Genomic DNA, 14,551 nt, shown 5'->3' with positions numbered 1-14,551 from the left:
CTGTAATCCCAGCACTTTGGGAAGTCAAGGTGGGTGGATCATCTGAGATCAGGAGTTCAAGACCAGCCTGGCCAACATAGTGAAACCCTGTCTCTACTAAAAATACAAAAAATTAGCTAAGCATGATGGCAGTTGTCGGTAATCCCAGCTACTTGGGAGGCCGAGGCAAGAGAATCGCTTGAGCCCGGGAGGCGGAGGCTGCAGTGAGTTATGATCGCACCGCTGCACTCCAGATGGGTGACAGAGTGAGACTCCATCTCCAAACAACAGTATTGTATTTTCTAGGTGTTTGGTTTTAACTTAAATTACACAAGTGGGAAGAAATATGTTGCCTCTGTGCCTTTTCCGTGCTTTTCTCCCACTTGAATGTGGGGTGTCTCTCCCCGATCCCACGCGGAGGTCTCCTGTACAGAACCAGTAGCTCTAGGTGGCTCCTGGGACACCCAGGACCAAGCTCTCGCTGGGCGCTCCCTTGGCTGGAACAGTGGTGTGCTGTTGCCCCCTGGTGGCCAGGGCGCATCACAACAGGAATGTGGAAGCCGAGGACTCTCCCAGTTCTGGGGGGGTGCCCCTGAATGAACCCCGTCTCTGGTCTGACTGTGTCTCTAGGGACACAACTGCCTCTCCAAGTAACCGCAATAAAAACCCACAAAACCCTTCAGTCATTTCATGCCAGGCATTTTTTTCATAAGAATTTCAGAGCAGTCTGGGGTTTTTTCTTTTCTTTTTTTTTTTTTTTTTTCCCAGATGGAATCATGCTCTGCGGCCCAAGCTGGAGGGCAGTGGTGCGATCTCACCTGATTGCAACCTTCGCCTCCCTGGCTCAAGCAATTCTCAGCCTCACGAGTGGCTGGGATCACAGGTTCGCGCCACCACACCGGCTAATTTTTGTATTTTTAGTAGAGACGGAGTTTCACCAGGTTGGTCACACCAGTCTTGAACTCCTGGACTCAATCCATCCTTCCGCCTCGGCTTCCCAAAGTTCTGGGATTTGAAAGCATGAGCCACCTTGCCTGGCTCTGAAAACCTTTTTTTTTTTTTTTTAAGAGACAGGGTTTCACCATGTTGGTCAGGCTGGTCTTGAACTCCTGACTTCAGGTGATCCGCCCGCCTCGACCTCCCAAAGTGCTGGGATTACAGGCGTGAGCCACCGCGCCCGGCCCCTGAAAACCTTTTATAAGTAACTAATTTACTGGTGGCTACTGTATTCATTTGGTATAAAAATAATGACCATCCACATCTTTCTCTTTATGGCACTTGATTTTATCTAGGTGGATTTCTGTGAAAAAGACAATCAGATAAGGCAATTTTTAGTTTTCTTTTACTAAAGTCTTTTGTTTATTTGAGACAGTCTCACTCTGCCACCCAGGCTGGAGTGTAGTGGCACAATCTTTGCTCACTGAAGCCTCTGCCTCCCCATTTCAAGCAATTCTCATGCCTCAGCCTCCCAGCTAGCTGGGATTATAGGCACCCGCCACCACGCCTGGCTAATGTTTGTATTTTTAGTAGAGAGGGGTTTTCACCATGTTGGCCAGGCTGATCTCAAATTCCTGACCTCAGGTATTCAGCCCACCTCAGCCTCCCAAAGTGCTGGGATTACAGGCGTGAACCACGGTGCCTGGCTTTGGTGTCTTTTTTTGTTTTTTTGAGGTGGAGTCTCACTCTGTTGCCCGGGCTGGAGCGCAGTGGTGCAATCTCAGCTCACTGCAACCTCTGCCTCCCGGTTTCAAGCAATTCTCCTGCCTCAGCCTCCAAAGTAGCTGGGATTACAGGTGCACACCACCATGCCCAGCTAATTTTTGTATTGTTTTTTAGTAGACACAGGATTTCACCATGTTGGCCAGGCTGGTCTTGAACTCCTGACCTTGTGATTTACCCATATCAGCTTTCCAAAATACTGGAATTACAGGCATGAACCACCACTCCTGGCCTCCTGGTGTCTTAATAATGACAGACATCAACTCCCTGGAGTCTGTCTACTGCACGGCAGGAATCTGAGACGAGCAGTACTCAAAATTGCCTCAGAGTTTTAAAACATACTGGTACCCCACCCCACCAACCTCACTTTTTTTTTTTTAAGAGATGGGGCGCCAGGCTCGGTGGCTCACGCCTGTAATCCCAGCACTTTGGGAGGCCGAGGCGGGTGGATCACGAGGTCAAGAGATCGAGACCATCCTGGCCAACATAGTGAAACCCCATCTCTACTAAAATATAAAAAATTAGCTGGGCGTGGTGGTGTGCATCTGTAGTCCCAGCTACTCGGGAAGCTGAGGCAGGAGAATTGCTTGAACCTGGGAGACGGAGGTTGCAGTGAGCCGAGATCGTGCCACTGTACTCCAGCCTGGCACCTGATGACAGAGCAAGACTCTGTCTCAAAAATAAAAATAAAAAATAAAGAGATGGGGCAGGCCAGGCACCGTGGCTCAAACCTATAATCCCAATGCTTGAGGAAGCTGAGATGGGAGGATCACTTGAGCCCAGGAGTTCAAGACCAGCCTAGGCAACATTCCGAGATCCCCACCTCTACAGGAAACAAAAATTAGCCTGGCTTGGTGGCACATGGCTGTAGCCATAGCTACTAGGAGGCTGGGATGGGAAGATTGCAGGAGCCCAAGAGTTCGGGGTTGCAGTGAGCTCTGATCACACCACTGCACACCAGCCTGGGTGACAGAGCGAGACTCTGTCTCAAACAAACAAAAACAGGAAATCAGAAACTAGATCCAGGAACCTAGGATGAGGCAGGGTGTTGAAGCAGGAGGTTTGGCTGGGCTCCACGGCTCATGCGCTTTGCAATCCCAGCAGTTTGGGAAGCTGAGGCAGGAGGATCACATGAGGTCAAGAGTTAGAAACCAGCCTCAGAAACATGGTGAAACCCCATCTCTACAAAATACACAAAAATTGGCCAGGTGCAGTGGCTCACACCAGTAATCCCAGCACTTTGGGAGGCCGAGGCGGGCGGATCACCAGGTCAGGAGTTTGAGACAAGCCTGACCAACATGGTGAACCCCTGTCTCTACTAATAGAAAAATTAGCTGGGCGTGGTGGGGCATGCCTGTAATCCCAGCTACTCAGGAGGCTGAGGCAGGAGAATCGCTTGAACCCAGAAGTCGGAGGTTGCAGTGAGCCGAGATCATGCTCCTACACTCCAGCCTGGGTGACAGAGAGAGACTCTGTCTCAAAAAAAAAAAAAAAAAATAGCTGGGCATGGTGGCACAAGCCTATAATCCAAGCTACTCAGAAGACTGAGGCATGAGAATCTCCTGAGCCTGGGAGGTGGAGGTTGCAGTGAGCCAAGATTGTGCCACTGCACTCCGACCTGGGTGACAGAGTCAGACCCTGTCTGCAAAAAAAAGAATTGAGGTTAAAAAGAGGGGAATTGTGTTCTAGTAATCCCGTCACTTTCTACTCAGCTAATCAGGGCACGTGCAAACTCCATCTTCATTCATTAACAAACTAATCTTTTTCCCATTCACTGATATGGCAGGAGCACCACCCTCCCTCCCCCATCCCCAGGATGGGACTCTGAATCCACAGTCAGACTGGACCACCTCTCCCCCTGCCCCCAGGATTCCCTCACCTGCAGTAGATGGAATTAGATTCCTCCCTACTCTTCCCACAGTGTCAGAGTCTGAATCTGACTGGTGTGGAGTTTCGGTGTTTTTGTGTGTATTTTCCTACCAGGGTCTGCTAAATAAGGAGGAGGTTTCATTATATCCTAAAAGTCTCCCCGCCCTCCCCCCCACCACACACACACGCACAGCCGTCCTCCCTTCCCCCCACATCTGATCTAATTCTCTCTCTGCTCTGCTGAGGCTGGCCTGGCCTAAGAGGATTAGAGCATTTGCTAAACCGGACTAGGACAGGGTCACAGAATCCGCTGTGTAGGTGGGGGCGGGGACCCAGGGCCAGGACGGCCACCAGGGAGCGGCAGAGGAAGCCAGACGCAGAGACAGGTGTGGAGCGTGGAGGAGGGGGCACTCCCTGGCTTAGCAAAAAACAGCGTCCACAGAGTAACCATGAATTCCATTCGTTTTCAAAATTTACAACATGCAGTAATTTATTAGAATTCAAAAGAATTGAGCAAGTTTCCCAGAAACAAAATAAATAGATCAACTGAATCCTCTGTACAAGACAAATGTGCTTCTTAACAATAAGAAATTTTAAATACCATGTAAAATATCAGACAATAATGAAAACGAAGTACAAGAAATAGATCTACAGAAATATGCATGCAAGATCTCTGTAGTTAAATAACATTTTGGCCAGGCACGGTGGCTCGAGCCTGTAATCTCAGCACTTTGGGAGGTGGAGACGGGAGAATCACTGGAACCTGGGAGGTGGAGGTTGCAGTGAGCCAAGTTTGTGCTGCTGCACTATACCCTGTGTGACAGAGCAAGACTCTGGCTCAAAAAAAAAAAAAAGAATATTTGTAAAGAAATCAACTACAAAAAATGGGCCCAAAACACCATGAATAGTCACTATTTAAATAAAAATGAGAAAAACATGTTTTTTAAAACAGTCACTATTTGAAGATTCCTAACGCCCATGAGAATTTCTCAACCTCTCAATCATCAGGTAAATGGATATTACAACTGCAAGAAAGCTGTAAGTCATTAGATGGACAAATATTAAAAAGTCTCACAATCCTCAGTGTTGGGGACGATGTGGACCACCAGGAGTGCAGGGGAAAGCCCTTTACAAAGCTCTCAAGCAGCATCCACTAGTGCCAGACATCCCAGTGAGCAGCCACTCCAATCCCAGCAGGGACATGCTCAGGCTCAACTCAAATGAGAGGCAGGGACACTCGCAGCAGAGCTACCTGTGATGGCCGCACAGTGAAGACAGCAAATGCCCACCTGCAGCTGGGTGGGTAAAGGGTGGTGCATTTGCTGTAGAAAGTCACCAGCATGGACCACTCACTCCAGGCTCACTGAATCTGAAGGCCTTGCAGGCACAGGCCCCCTATAAATCCAGAAACCCCGGGGGCAATGAGGGATTTTCATCCGCAGAGCCATCCTTCTCTTCATACTGAGACATGTCGGTGGAGACCGAGGATGCCTTGAAGGGCTGTAGGGGCGCTAACAGCTCCGGCAAGTCGGAGAATAGAGTGTCTGGCCAGACGCTGGAGGCACAGGGGCTCTGAGGCCACGTGGAGTCTGGGGTAGAGGCTGGGAGTGAGGCTGGACTTGGTGGCATCAAGCATCTGCCTAGGACTGGGTCTGGGCTTGGGCCAGGGCCTGAGACTGGACCTGGGACTGAACCTGGGTTGGAGCCTGGGTGCGGGCCTGGCACCTGGGCTAGGCCAGGGAGTGGGGCCGGGATCGGGCCCGGGCCTGGACCCGGGACAGCCGGGAAGCCACCCTGTGCGCCACTCTCAGGACCACCCCAGGCCTGGTGGAGGCTGTAGGTCTTGGGTTTTGCTGCTGGGAGGACTCCCGAGGGGCCTGGCTGAGGGGACATCCAGGAACCCCAGCCCTGAGGGGACTCAAGACCCCCAGGGGCGAAGGGAGCGACCGCAGGGACTGGGGGCGCAGCGCGGGCTCCTCGGCCTCTCCGCCCTGGGCCGCTCTGGGGCTGCTGCTTGAGCCGTTCCTCCCGGGCTCGCTTGGCACGCCGATTCTTGAACCACACCTAGGGGGAGAGGGGACAGGGAGGAGGTGTGAATGGGTGAAGGAGGGGTTCAGGCACTCACTGCACCGCCTCACCCCCCCGGGTGAGCCGCTGGGAGGGGGGCTGGCCTGCCTCAAACCTCGCCCTGCGCTCACCTCCCCACTGCCCCCTTCAAAGCTCCCACCTCCCCAAACCCCTGTCCTCTACCTCCTGCCTTGTGAGAACCCCGGGTCTCCAAGGCCTGGAGAAGGGAGGGGAGAGAGAGAAAAGGAGAGGGTGACGCGTGGGTTGGGAGGGGAGGAGCAGGGACCGCAGCCCAGGAGCCCGAGGCCAGGGAGGGTTCAAGGGCAGGGACCCCGGGGGTTCTCAGGGGGCCTGAGGTCTGGGCACCGGGAGACCCCGTGGGACACAGCCTGGGCCGATCACATGGGCGGGTTTGGGCCCGCACAGAGTTGGAGCAGGACACTGGGTGCAGCCCAGGTCTACACTGGTATAACCCCTTGCATAGCAGGGCGGGAGGTGGCCGGATGGACCAGGCCCTGGTGACAGCAGCGGGGGCGCCTCTTAGGGAGATGACTGGGGCGGGGCGGGGCGGGGTCAGACCTGTAGTTGTTGCTCCCTGAGGTCGAGTTTCTGTGCCAGCTTCTGTCTCTCTTCAAAGGTCGGGTACTGATTTTCCAGAAAGTGAACTTCTAGCTCTTCCTGCTGGCTGCGAGTGTAGACCGTGCGCTCCTGCCGCTGTCTCCTTGGAGGGTTTTTGTTCAGGGGACCGCCCTCGGCCCGGGGAGGTCCTGGGGGCAGGAGGGAAACAGGGTCAGAGAAGCCCTCAGGCAGCCTGCCCCACCTCCGCAGCCCCCGCAGAAACCCGTCCCCTGCGCCCAGGCGAGAAGCCCAGGCGCCAGGAGAGCAGCCTGAGGTCCCGACCAGACCTTGCACCTCTCTGGACCTCAGAGTCCACATCTTGGCAATGGGCGTGATAACGGCCCCTGTATTATTCGGGACCCACAGAGGGGAAGGCAGACAGCCTGGGCGCCTCACCCGGGAGCAGGCAGGGCTGCCTCCGGCCTGCTCAGCCCTCCCCAACTGCAGACCCCCTCCCACCCAAGGGCTCTAGGGACCCTGACGCCCGCAGGCCACTGCCACCGGCCCCATCCTCTGCTCCACTCAGTTGCACGATTTAATTTCTTTCCTTCGGTCTTTTTCCTGGAGAGGGGATCTTGCTCTGTCACCCAGGCTGGAGTGCAGTGACATGACCACGGGTCAAGGCAGCCTCCACCTCCTGAGCTCAAGCAATCCCCGGCCTCAGTCTCCGGAGTAGCTGGGACCACGGGTGTGCACCACCACCCCTGGGTAATTTTTGCATTTTTGGTAGAGACAGGTCTCACTCTGTTGGCCAGGCTGGTTTCAGAATCCTGGGCTCAAGTGATCCTCCCGCCTTGGCCTCCTAAATAGCTGAGGTCACCGGCGTGAGCTGCTGCTCCCCGCTGCACCATTTGATCCCATTTCCCAAACGACACGAAGTCCTCCCCAATCTGCAGGGCAGGAGGCTGCCCGCACAGCCCCAGCCCTTCTCTGGATGCCCAGATCTGCACTCTGCAGCCTCTGTCTGACACAGGATCGGCCTGGGCCCTTCACAGCACTGTCCCGGCTTACCTTGGGGATCGCTAGGGTCTTGCATCCTGAGTCCTGCTCTGTTCCCAAACACCAGTGTGCACTGACACGACTCTGGCTGTTAAATCACTTCTACGCTGTGCCTGCCCTGCCCTGCCCTGCCCCGCCCTGCTGGGACCCTCCCTTCCCACCCTGCCCTGCCAGTCCCTCCTCCTGGAGGAGTTGAATGACAGATTAAGTTTTCTTTCTTTTTTTTTTTTTGAGATGGAGTCTTGCTCTGTTGCCCAGGCTGGAGGGCAATGGTGTGCACTCTCAGCTCACCGCAACCTCCATCTCCTGGTCCAAGCCTCCTGCCTCAGCCTTCCAGGTAGCTGGGATTACAGGTGCCCGCCACCATGCCCGGATAATTTTTTTGTATTTTTAGTAGAGATGGGGGTTTCACCAGGTTGGCCAGGCTGGTCTTGAACTCCTAACCTTGTGATTCACCCGCCTTGGCCTCCCAAAATGCTGGGATTACAGGCGTGAGCCACCACACTTGGCTAGATTAAGTTTTCATCACTGATCAGGTACTGGCTGCTGAGCTGTGCTGGGAGCTGGGGAACCTCAGGGCCAACACCACCTTGGTTTCACCCTCACGGGCCCTAGCCCAGGCAAGAGGGCGTTCCACACGGGGTCAGCGGAATCGGCATCATGACCCATGGTTGGGGTCCTCAGCTCAGGAGAGGCACCACCATCCAGCCAGCCCCCAGGAGTCATCCTCGTTCCTTCCCAGGGCTGGGGCCCCAAGGACCAATGCCAGCGAGTCTACCCACTCTCCCGGCTCCCAGGCTGCCCGCCTCGTCCCGCCCCGCCACCATCCCTCCCTCCTGGATGACTCCACAGCCTGCTCTTTGGTCCCTCGAGGCCACTCTGGCCCCGACTATCCCTTCAAAAAATTGCCCCCAGGTGCCTGGGCGTCAGGAGAGCTCAGTACACACTGGCCCTGCTGATACGGGCTGGTTTCTGCAGTGGATTTGCCCATGGGGCGAAGGTCTGATGGGCATTCACACAGACCTCTGCTGGTTTCTCCCGCTGAGTAAATGACCTCGGTGCTGGTTTATTCCAGTTTATGGAAGGGGCTCATGAGCTGGGTTCACATGATGCCAGCCTCTCTGAGCTGCACAGACCTGTATCAGGAGGGGGCCCAGGTCTGATGGACGTTCCCGTGGGCCGCTGTTGATCTGCCCTTGTGAGTGAATGAACCCACTGTTGATGACACAGGGGACCCACGACCTTGGTCCACACAAGTCGGGTCCCTCAGAGATGCATCTTCTCTGTCAGACACCTGGCTGCCCTCCTCTCTCCATGGCGGGACCCACGTGGGTTCAGGGCCCAGAGAGATTGACAAGGTTCACGGTGCGGGGAACTAGAAATGGCTGGTGCAATCAATTTCAAAACTCAATCAAACGTTGACATTGTTCCCACAGCCTTGCTGATTGTCTTCACCTGCTGCTCAGAGTCTGTTGTAGAAAGCCGCACCCCCAGCAACGACTCCCCGTCGCGCAGCTGTCCCGCTGCACCCACAGGACGTGCTGGGAACCCAGGGGTGACCACGGAGATTTTGCACCATGGCTATTCTTTGGCCAAGAAAGGCAGAAACAGATGAACAAGCTCGCTGGTACTATTTTATGAAGATAGACATTTAAATATAAGCAAGTTCAGGGCAGCATGATTCACGATTGCCCAAAAGGAAAAAACACCAAAACCTGGATCTGGCGATGCAGGGCCAGCCAGCCCCCCTCCGAGTCAGCCTCACCCCTTCCCAGGGCTGGGGCCCCACGTGACCAATGCCAGCGGGTCTGCTCACCTCTCCCGGCTCCCCAGCTGCCCGCCTTGTCCCACCACCGTCCTTCCTGGATGACTCTGCAGCCTCCTCTTGGTCCCTGAGGCCACTCTGGCCCCTACTGTCCATTCAAGCAGTGCCCCCCAGGTGCCTGGGCGTCAGGACACTTGGCCCTGCCAATATGGGCTGGTTTCTGTACTGGATTTGCTCGTGTGGCGAAGATCTGCTGGGCATCCACGTAGATCTCTGATGGTTTCTCCTGGTGAGTAAAGGACCTCAGCGCTGGTTTATTCCAGTTTTTATGTCAATCTCATGAGCCGGGTTCACATGAGCGCAGCCTCTCTGGGCTGCGTAGACCTGCATGTAAACATCAGACCGGACCCCTGGTTTGCAACAGAGCCTGTTGGAGCCTCTTGGATCAAAGAGAACAGGATTACTATGTTCATTCCTCAGGGAGCTTTTATAACAATCAATGGAAGACGAACGTTCAATAGGGAATCAAGTATAAACGGAAATGAAACAAATCGTGGCTGGGCATGGTGGCCCATCGTGTAATCCCAGGGTTTTGGGAGCCAAGGCAGGAGGATCACTCGAGGCCAGAAGCTCGAGACCAGCCTGGGCAAATAACGAGATCTCATCTCTACAGAAAAAAAAAAAACTATATATATATATATATATATATATAGTTTGTTTGTTTGAGATGGAGCCTCACTCTGTCGCCCAGGCTGGAGTGCAGTGGCACAGTCTCGGCTCACTGCAATCTCTGCTTCCTGGATTCTAGCAACTCTCTGCCTCAGCCTCCCGAGGAGCTGGGGTTACAGAAGCCCGTCACACGCCTGGCTGATTTTTTTTGTATTTTTAGTAGAGATGGGGTTTCACCACATTGGTCAAGCTGGTGTTTAACTCCTGACCTCATGATACACCTGCCTCGGCCTCCCAAAGCGCTGGGATTACAGGTGTATGCCACCACGCCCAGCTTCGAAAGGAGCGATGGTTTGCCCCTGTAGTCCCCGCTACTTGGGAGGCTGAGGCAGGAGGATTGCTTGAGCCCAGGAATTCAAGGCTGCAGTGAGCCATGATCAAACCACTGTACTCCAGCCTGGGTGACGGGGCCGAGACCCCCATCTTGAACATAAATACATTTATTTATTTATTTATTTATTTTTGAGACAGAGTTTTGCTCTTGTTACCCAGGCTGGAGTGCAATGACGTGATCTCGGCTCACTGCAACCTCCGCCTCCTGGGTTCAGGCAATTCTCCTGCCTCAGCCTCCTGAGTAGCTGGGACTACAGGCACGCGCCACCATGCCCAGCTAATTTTTGTATTTTTAGTAGAGACGGGGTTTCAGCATGTTGACCAGGGTGGTCTCAATCTCTTGACCTCGTGATCCACCGCCTCGGCCTCCCAAAGTGCTGGGATTACAGGCTTGAGCTACCACGTCCGGCTAATAAATAAATTTATTTATTTTTAGAGATGGGGTCTCACTACGTCCCCCAGGCTGGAGTGCAGTGGCTATTCACAGGCGCTATCCCACTACTGCTCAGCACAGGAGTTCTGACCTGCTCTGTCTCCTACCTGGGCCGGTTGACCCCTCCTTAGGCAACCTGGTGGTCCCCTACTCCCGGGAGGTCACCATATTGATGCCGAACTTGATGCGGACACCCAATCGGCACAGCACACAACAGCCCAGAGCTCCTGGGCTCAAGCGATCCTCCAACCTCAGCCTTCCGAATAGCCGGGACTACAGGCACCACGCCTGGCATAAATAAACACATTTTAAAACAAATAGATGGTATGTTTAGCAAATTCGCTGCACTCTCTTAAATGGGTGCTTAGTATCTCCGAGCGGCATCTTTCCATCACCGGATCTATGTGCTGCTTCCTTTCTGGAAACATTTGGCCATCACTGCACATTTAATTCCACTTTTAGGTGGCTGGGAGCACATTATTCACCAAGGCAGATGTCAGCAGGAACGATCCAGCAGTTTTCTTGGTCTATAATATGTGAGTAGATGGTCCCCCTCTCCATAATTTCTAAAAGAAATTAAATGTAAAACTTTCCATATTCAATTGGCAAATATGAAGACGAGGGGGCCGGGCGCAGTGGTTCACGCCTGTAATCCCAGCACTTTGGGAGGCCGAGGTGGGCAGATCATGAGGTCAGGAGTTTGAGACCAGCATGACCAAAATAGTGAAAACCCCCATCTCTACTAAAAATACAAACATTAGCCAGGCATGGTGGCAGGCGCCTGTAATCCCAGCTACTTGGGACGTTGAGGCAGGAGAATTGCTTGAATCCAGCAGGCAAAGGTTATGGTGAGCTGAGATTGCGCCACTGCACTCCCAGCCTGGGTGACAGAGCCAGACTCTGTCTCAGAAAAAAAAAAAAAATGAAGGAAGGAAGGAATTAATTCAAATCAGGAAAATGAACAAATATTTGTGCACTAATGTTGAGATGGAGTCTCGCATCTTTCACAATAGCCAAAAGGCTGAAACAACCCAAATGTCGATCAAAGGAATGAACAAAACGCGGTCTCTCCGTGCAATGGAACATTCTTAAGAAGGAGCCTTAAGAAGGACATTCTAACACAGGCTACACCTCCACAAACCTAGAAAGTATTTATGCTAAATGAAATAAGCCAGGACAAATATTTTGTGGTCCCACTCCCAAGAAATATCTAAAATAGGCAAATTCAGAGAGACAGAAAATAAGCTAGAGTCCCCGAGGGTTGGGGAAGGGAGAAGGAGTTTAATGTCTGACAGGTACAAAGTTTCCGTTTGGGGCCGGGTGCAGTGGCTCATGCCTGTAATCCCAACACTGTGGGAGGCTGAGGAAGGTGGATTGCTTGAGCCTAGGAGTTCCAGACCAACCTGGCCGACATGGTGAAACTCCATCTCTACTAAAAATACAAAAATGATCCAGGCATGGTGGCGGGCACCTGTAATCCCAGCTACTCAGGAGGCTGAGGCAGGAGAATCACTTGAACCCAGGAGGCAGAGGTTGCAGTGAGCCGAGATCGCACCACAGCACTCCAGGCTGGGGAGCACAGCGAGATACTGTCTCTAAAAACATAAAAGTTGGTTAATTAATTAAATATTAGCATGGTAAGTTGTATGTTATGCCTATTTTACTGCAGTTTTAACAAATAAGAAAAGTGGCTTTTCTCTGGGTTTTATGTTGTTGAGAAAGGAGGGTCATTCTGATTCTCTTATCTTGAAGGTGAGGAGGTTGGGAGTGGCCAGAACTAGCGTTTTTGTATAGAAACAGTGTCGCTTGTATTCCACAGAATAGGAGGACGTAGATCTCTTTTGTGGTTTGGACAAATGCGTTGCCCTCTGTGTTTACACGTGACTACCAGAGCTCAGGGCAATGCTGAGAATGACCTTGTCTGTTTCCTTGTTTTAATCCTGCCCTTGCACCATGCATTTGTGTTTTATGAAATCCTTTCTTTTAAAAAAAAAAAAAGAATAATATTTATTTATTTATTGAGACGGAGTTTCGCTCTTGTTACCCAGGCTGGAGTGCAATGGTGCAATCTTGGCTCACTGCAACCTCTGTCTCCCGGGTTCAAGCGATTCTCCCGCCTCAGCCTCCCGAGTAGCTGGGATTACAGGTGCTCCACACCACTGTGCCCAGCTAATTTTTGTGTGTTTAGTAGAGATGGGGTTTCACCATGTTGGCCAGGTGGGTCTCAAAGTCTCAACCTCAGGTGATCCACCCGCCTCGGCCTCCCAGAGTGCTGGGATTACAGGCGTGAGCTACCGCACCTGCCCTGAAATCCTTTCTTTCCAAAGAAAGAACATGGAGGCCTGGCTGTGAGTATGAGGCCAGCTCCTGTCACTGGGGGCTGCTTGACTCCTTCTGGTATTTGGCCAACTCCCTTGTACTCCACATTCCAGACACAGAGTCTCAGAACTGGCTAAGAAGCCCTGGAGGTCCTTATCATTATCAACTGCCTGACCTCGGGCTTGAGCAAAAGCCTTCCTCCCTCCGGGATCAGTTTCCCACACAAAACGGGCGTGTGTGGATTACTGCGTCTCTTATCATGTCATCTGCTCCTGAGGGGACCTGGCACAGAGAACCCTCCCTGAGCCCTCCCCTGACTCCCCTGGTTTGGAGAATCCTCCCCAGTCCCTGCAAGTTTGTCCCCAGGGCAATGTCACTATCGGGGCTGCCTCACCTCCCCTCCACGCTGTGAAAGATACTGATCAGACATTATTACCTTGAAAACCAGCCTCCTCCCTACCAGGGAACCAAGTTTAAGCCAGCAATTTTCTTTTCTTTTTTTTTTTAATTATTTTATTTATTTATTTATTTTTAGACGGGGTTTCACCATGTTGATCAGGCTGGTCTTGAACTCTCGACCTCAGGTGATCCGCCCTCCTTGGCCTCCAAAGTGCTTGGATTACAGGCGTGAGCCACCACGCCCGGCCAGCAATTTTCTTTTCTTTTTGTCTTCTGGGTTTTTTTTTTTTTTGAGCCGGGGGGCGGGGGGGGGCGGGGGGGGACTTGAGATGGAGTCTCCCTCTGTTGCCCAGGCTGCAGTGCAACAGCGTGATCTTGGCTCACTACAACCTCCACCTCCTGTGTTCAAGCCATTCTCCTGGCCTCAGCCTCCCAAGAACCTGGGATTCCAGCCACACACCACCGTGCCCAGCTAATTTTTGTATTTTTAGTAGAGACAGGGTTTCGCCACGTTGGCCAGGCTGGTCTCAAACTCTGACCTCAGGTGATCCGCCTGCCTTGGCCTCCCAAAGTGCTGGGATTACAGGACTGAGCCACCGAGCCCGGCCATAAGCCAGCAATTTTCAAGGTCTAGTTGGCATCAGAATCCCCTGAAGAGCTCCTTAAAACCCAGATTCCTGAGTCTCAGCCCTAGAGTTTCCGTTTCTGATTAGCAGTGATGCTGACTGGTACGCAGCAGGAACCACACTTTGAAAATGGCTGTTACTGGCGGGGCGCGGTGGCTCCCGCCTGTCATGCCAACATTTTGGGAGGCCGAGGCAGGTGGATCATGAGTTGAAGAGCCTGAGACCAGCTTAGCCAAACCCTTTCTCTACTAAAACTACAAAACTTAGCCAGGCTTGGTGGACTGAGACTGTAATCCCAGCTACTTGGGAGGCTGAGTCAGGAGAATCGCTTGAACCCAGGAGGTGGAGGTTGCGGTGAGCCGAGAGAGCGCCATTGCACTCCAGCCCAGGGGACAGAGCAAGACTCTGTCTTGGGGGGGATAAAAAATGGCTGCTGTCAGCTCAGCAGCAAGCCTCTCTAGCCACCTCAGCCCCCACACCGGCCTGTCTTAGAGCTGGCCTTGTTTAGGGACAGGGAGAGGCTAGCAAGGCAGGGAAGAAAGGATGGAGACTTGAGCCGGGGCCGGATGGAGGGGTGCAAATGTTATTCCCAGAAAACAGAAAGTATGAGAGAGGTGCAGAAGCGGAAGATGTCATAAGCTTGGGAAGCCAGGCAGCGGGGAAGAAAGAAAAAAAAAGAAATAGGAACACAGACAG

General features: G+C 52.9%; 1 protein-coding gene across 1 annotated transcript; it reads right to left on the bottom strand.

The window, feature by feature from the left end:
• Window positions 1-4,030: 4,030 nt before the first annotated feature.
• TPRX2 (tetrapeptide repeat homeobox 2) lies at window positions 4,031-7,374 on the bottom strand. Its single transcript, XM_078360249.1, has 3 exons — window positions 7,264-7,374; window positions 6,214-6,401; window positions 4,031-5,631 (listed from the first exon to the last, which is right to left on the bottom strand). Exons 1-3 carry the CDS (start codon window positions 7,286-7,288, stop codon window positions 4,963-4,965), a joined length of 882 nt encoding a protein of 293 aa, XP_078216375.1. The 5' UTR covers window positions 7,289-7,374; the 3' UTR covers window positions 4,031-4,962.
• Window positions 7,375-14,551: the final 7,177 nt, after the last annotated feature.

Source organism: Callithrix jacchus, chromosome 22, assembly GCF_049354715.1.
Source record: "Callithrix jacchus isolate 240 chromosome 22, calJac240_pri, whole genome shotgun sequence".
In the NCBI taxonomy this organism is placed as follows: domain Eukaryota; kingdom Metazoa; phylum Chordata; class Mammalia; order Primates; family Cebidae; genus Callithrix; species Callithrix jacchus.
The sequence above is the reverse complement of the archived record's forward strand: the minus strand, read 5'-3'. Positions and strand labels throughout refer to the sequence as shown.

Excerpts from the sequence above, each read along its gene's own strand:
- TPRX2 (XM_078360249.1), bottom strand. The coding sequence starts at position 7,288 with ATGCAAGACCCTAGCGATCCCCAAG. Across the intron at positions 6,402-7,263 it reads AGACCCTAGCGATCCCCAAG|GACCTCCCCGGGCCGAGGGC; the intron begins GTAAGCCGGGAC and ends TCCTGCCCCCAG. Across the intron at positions 5,632-6,213 it reads TCAGGGAGCAACAACTACAG|GTGTGGTTCAAGAATCGGCG; the intron begins GTCTGACCCCGC and ends CTCTCCCCCTAG.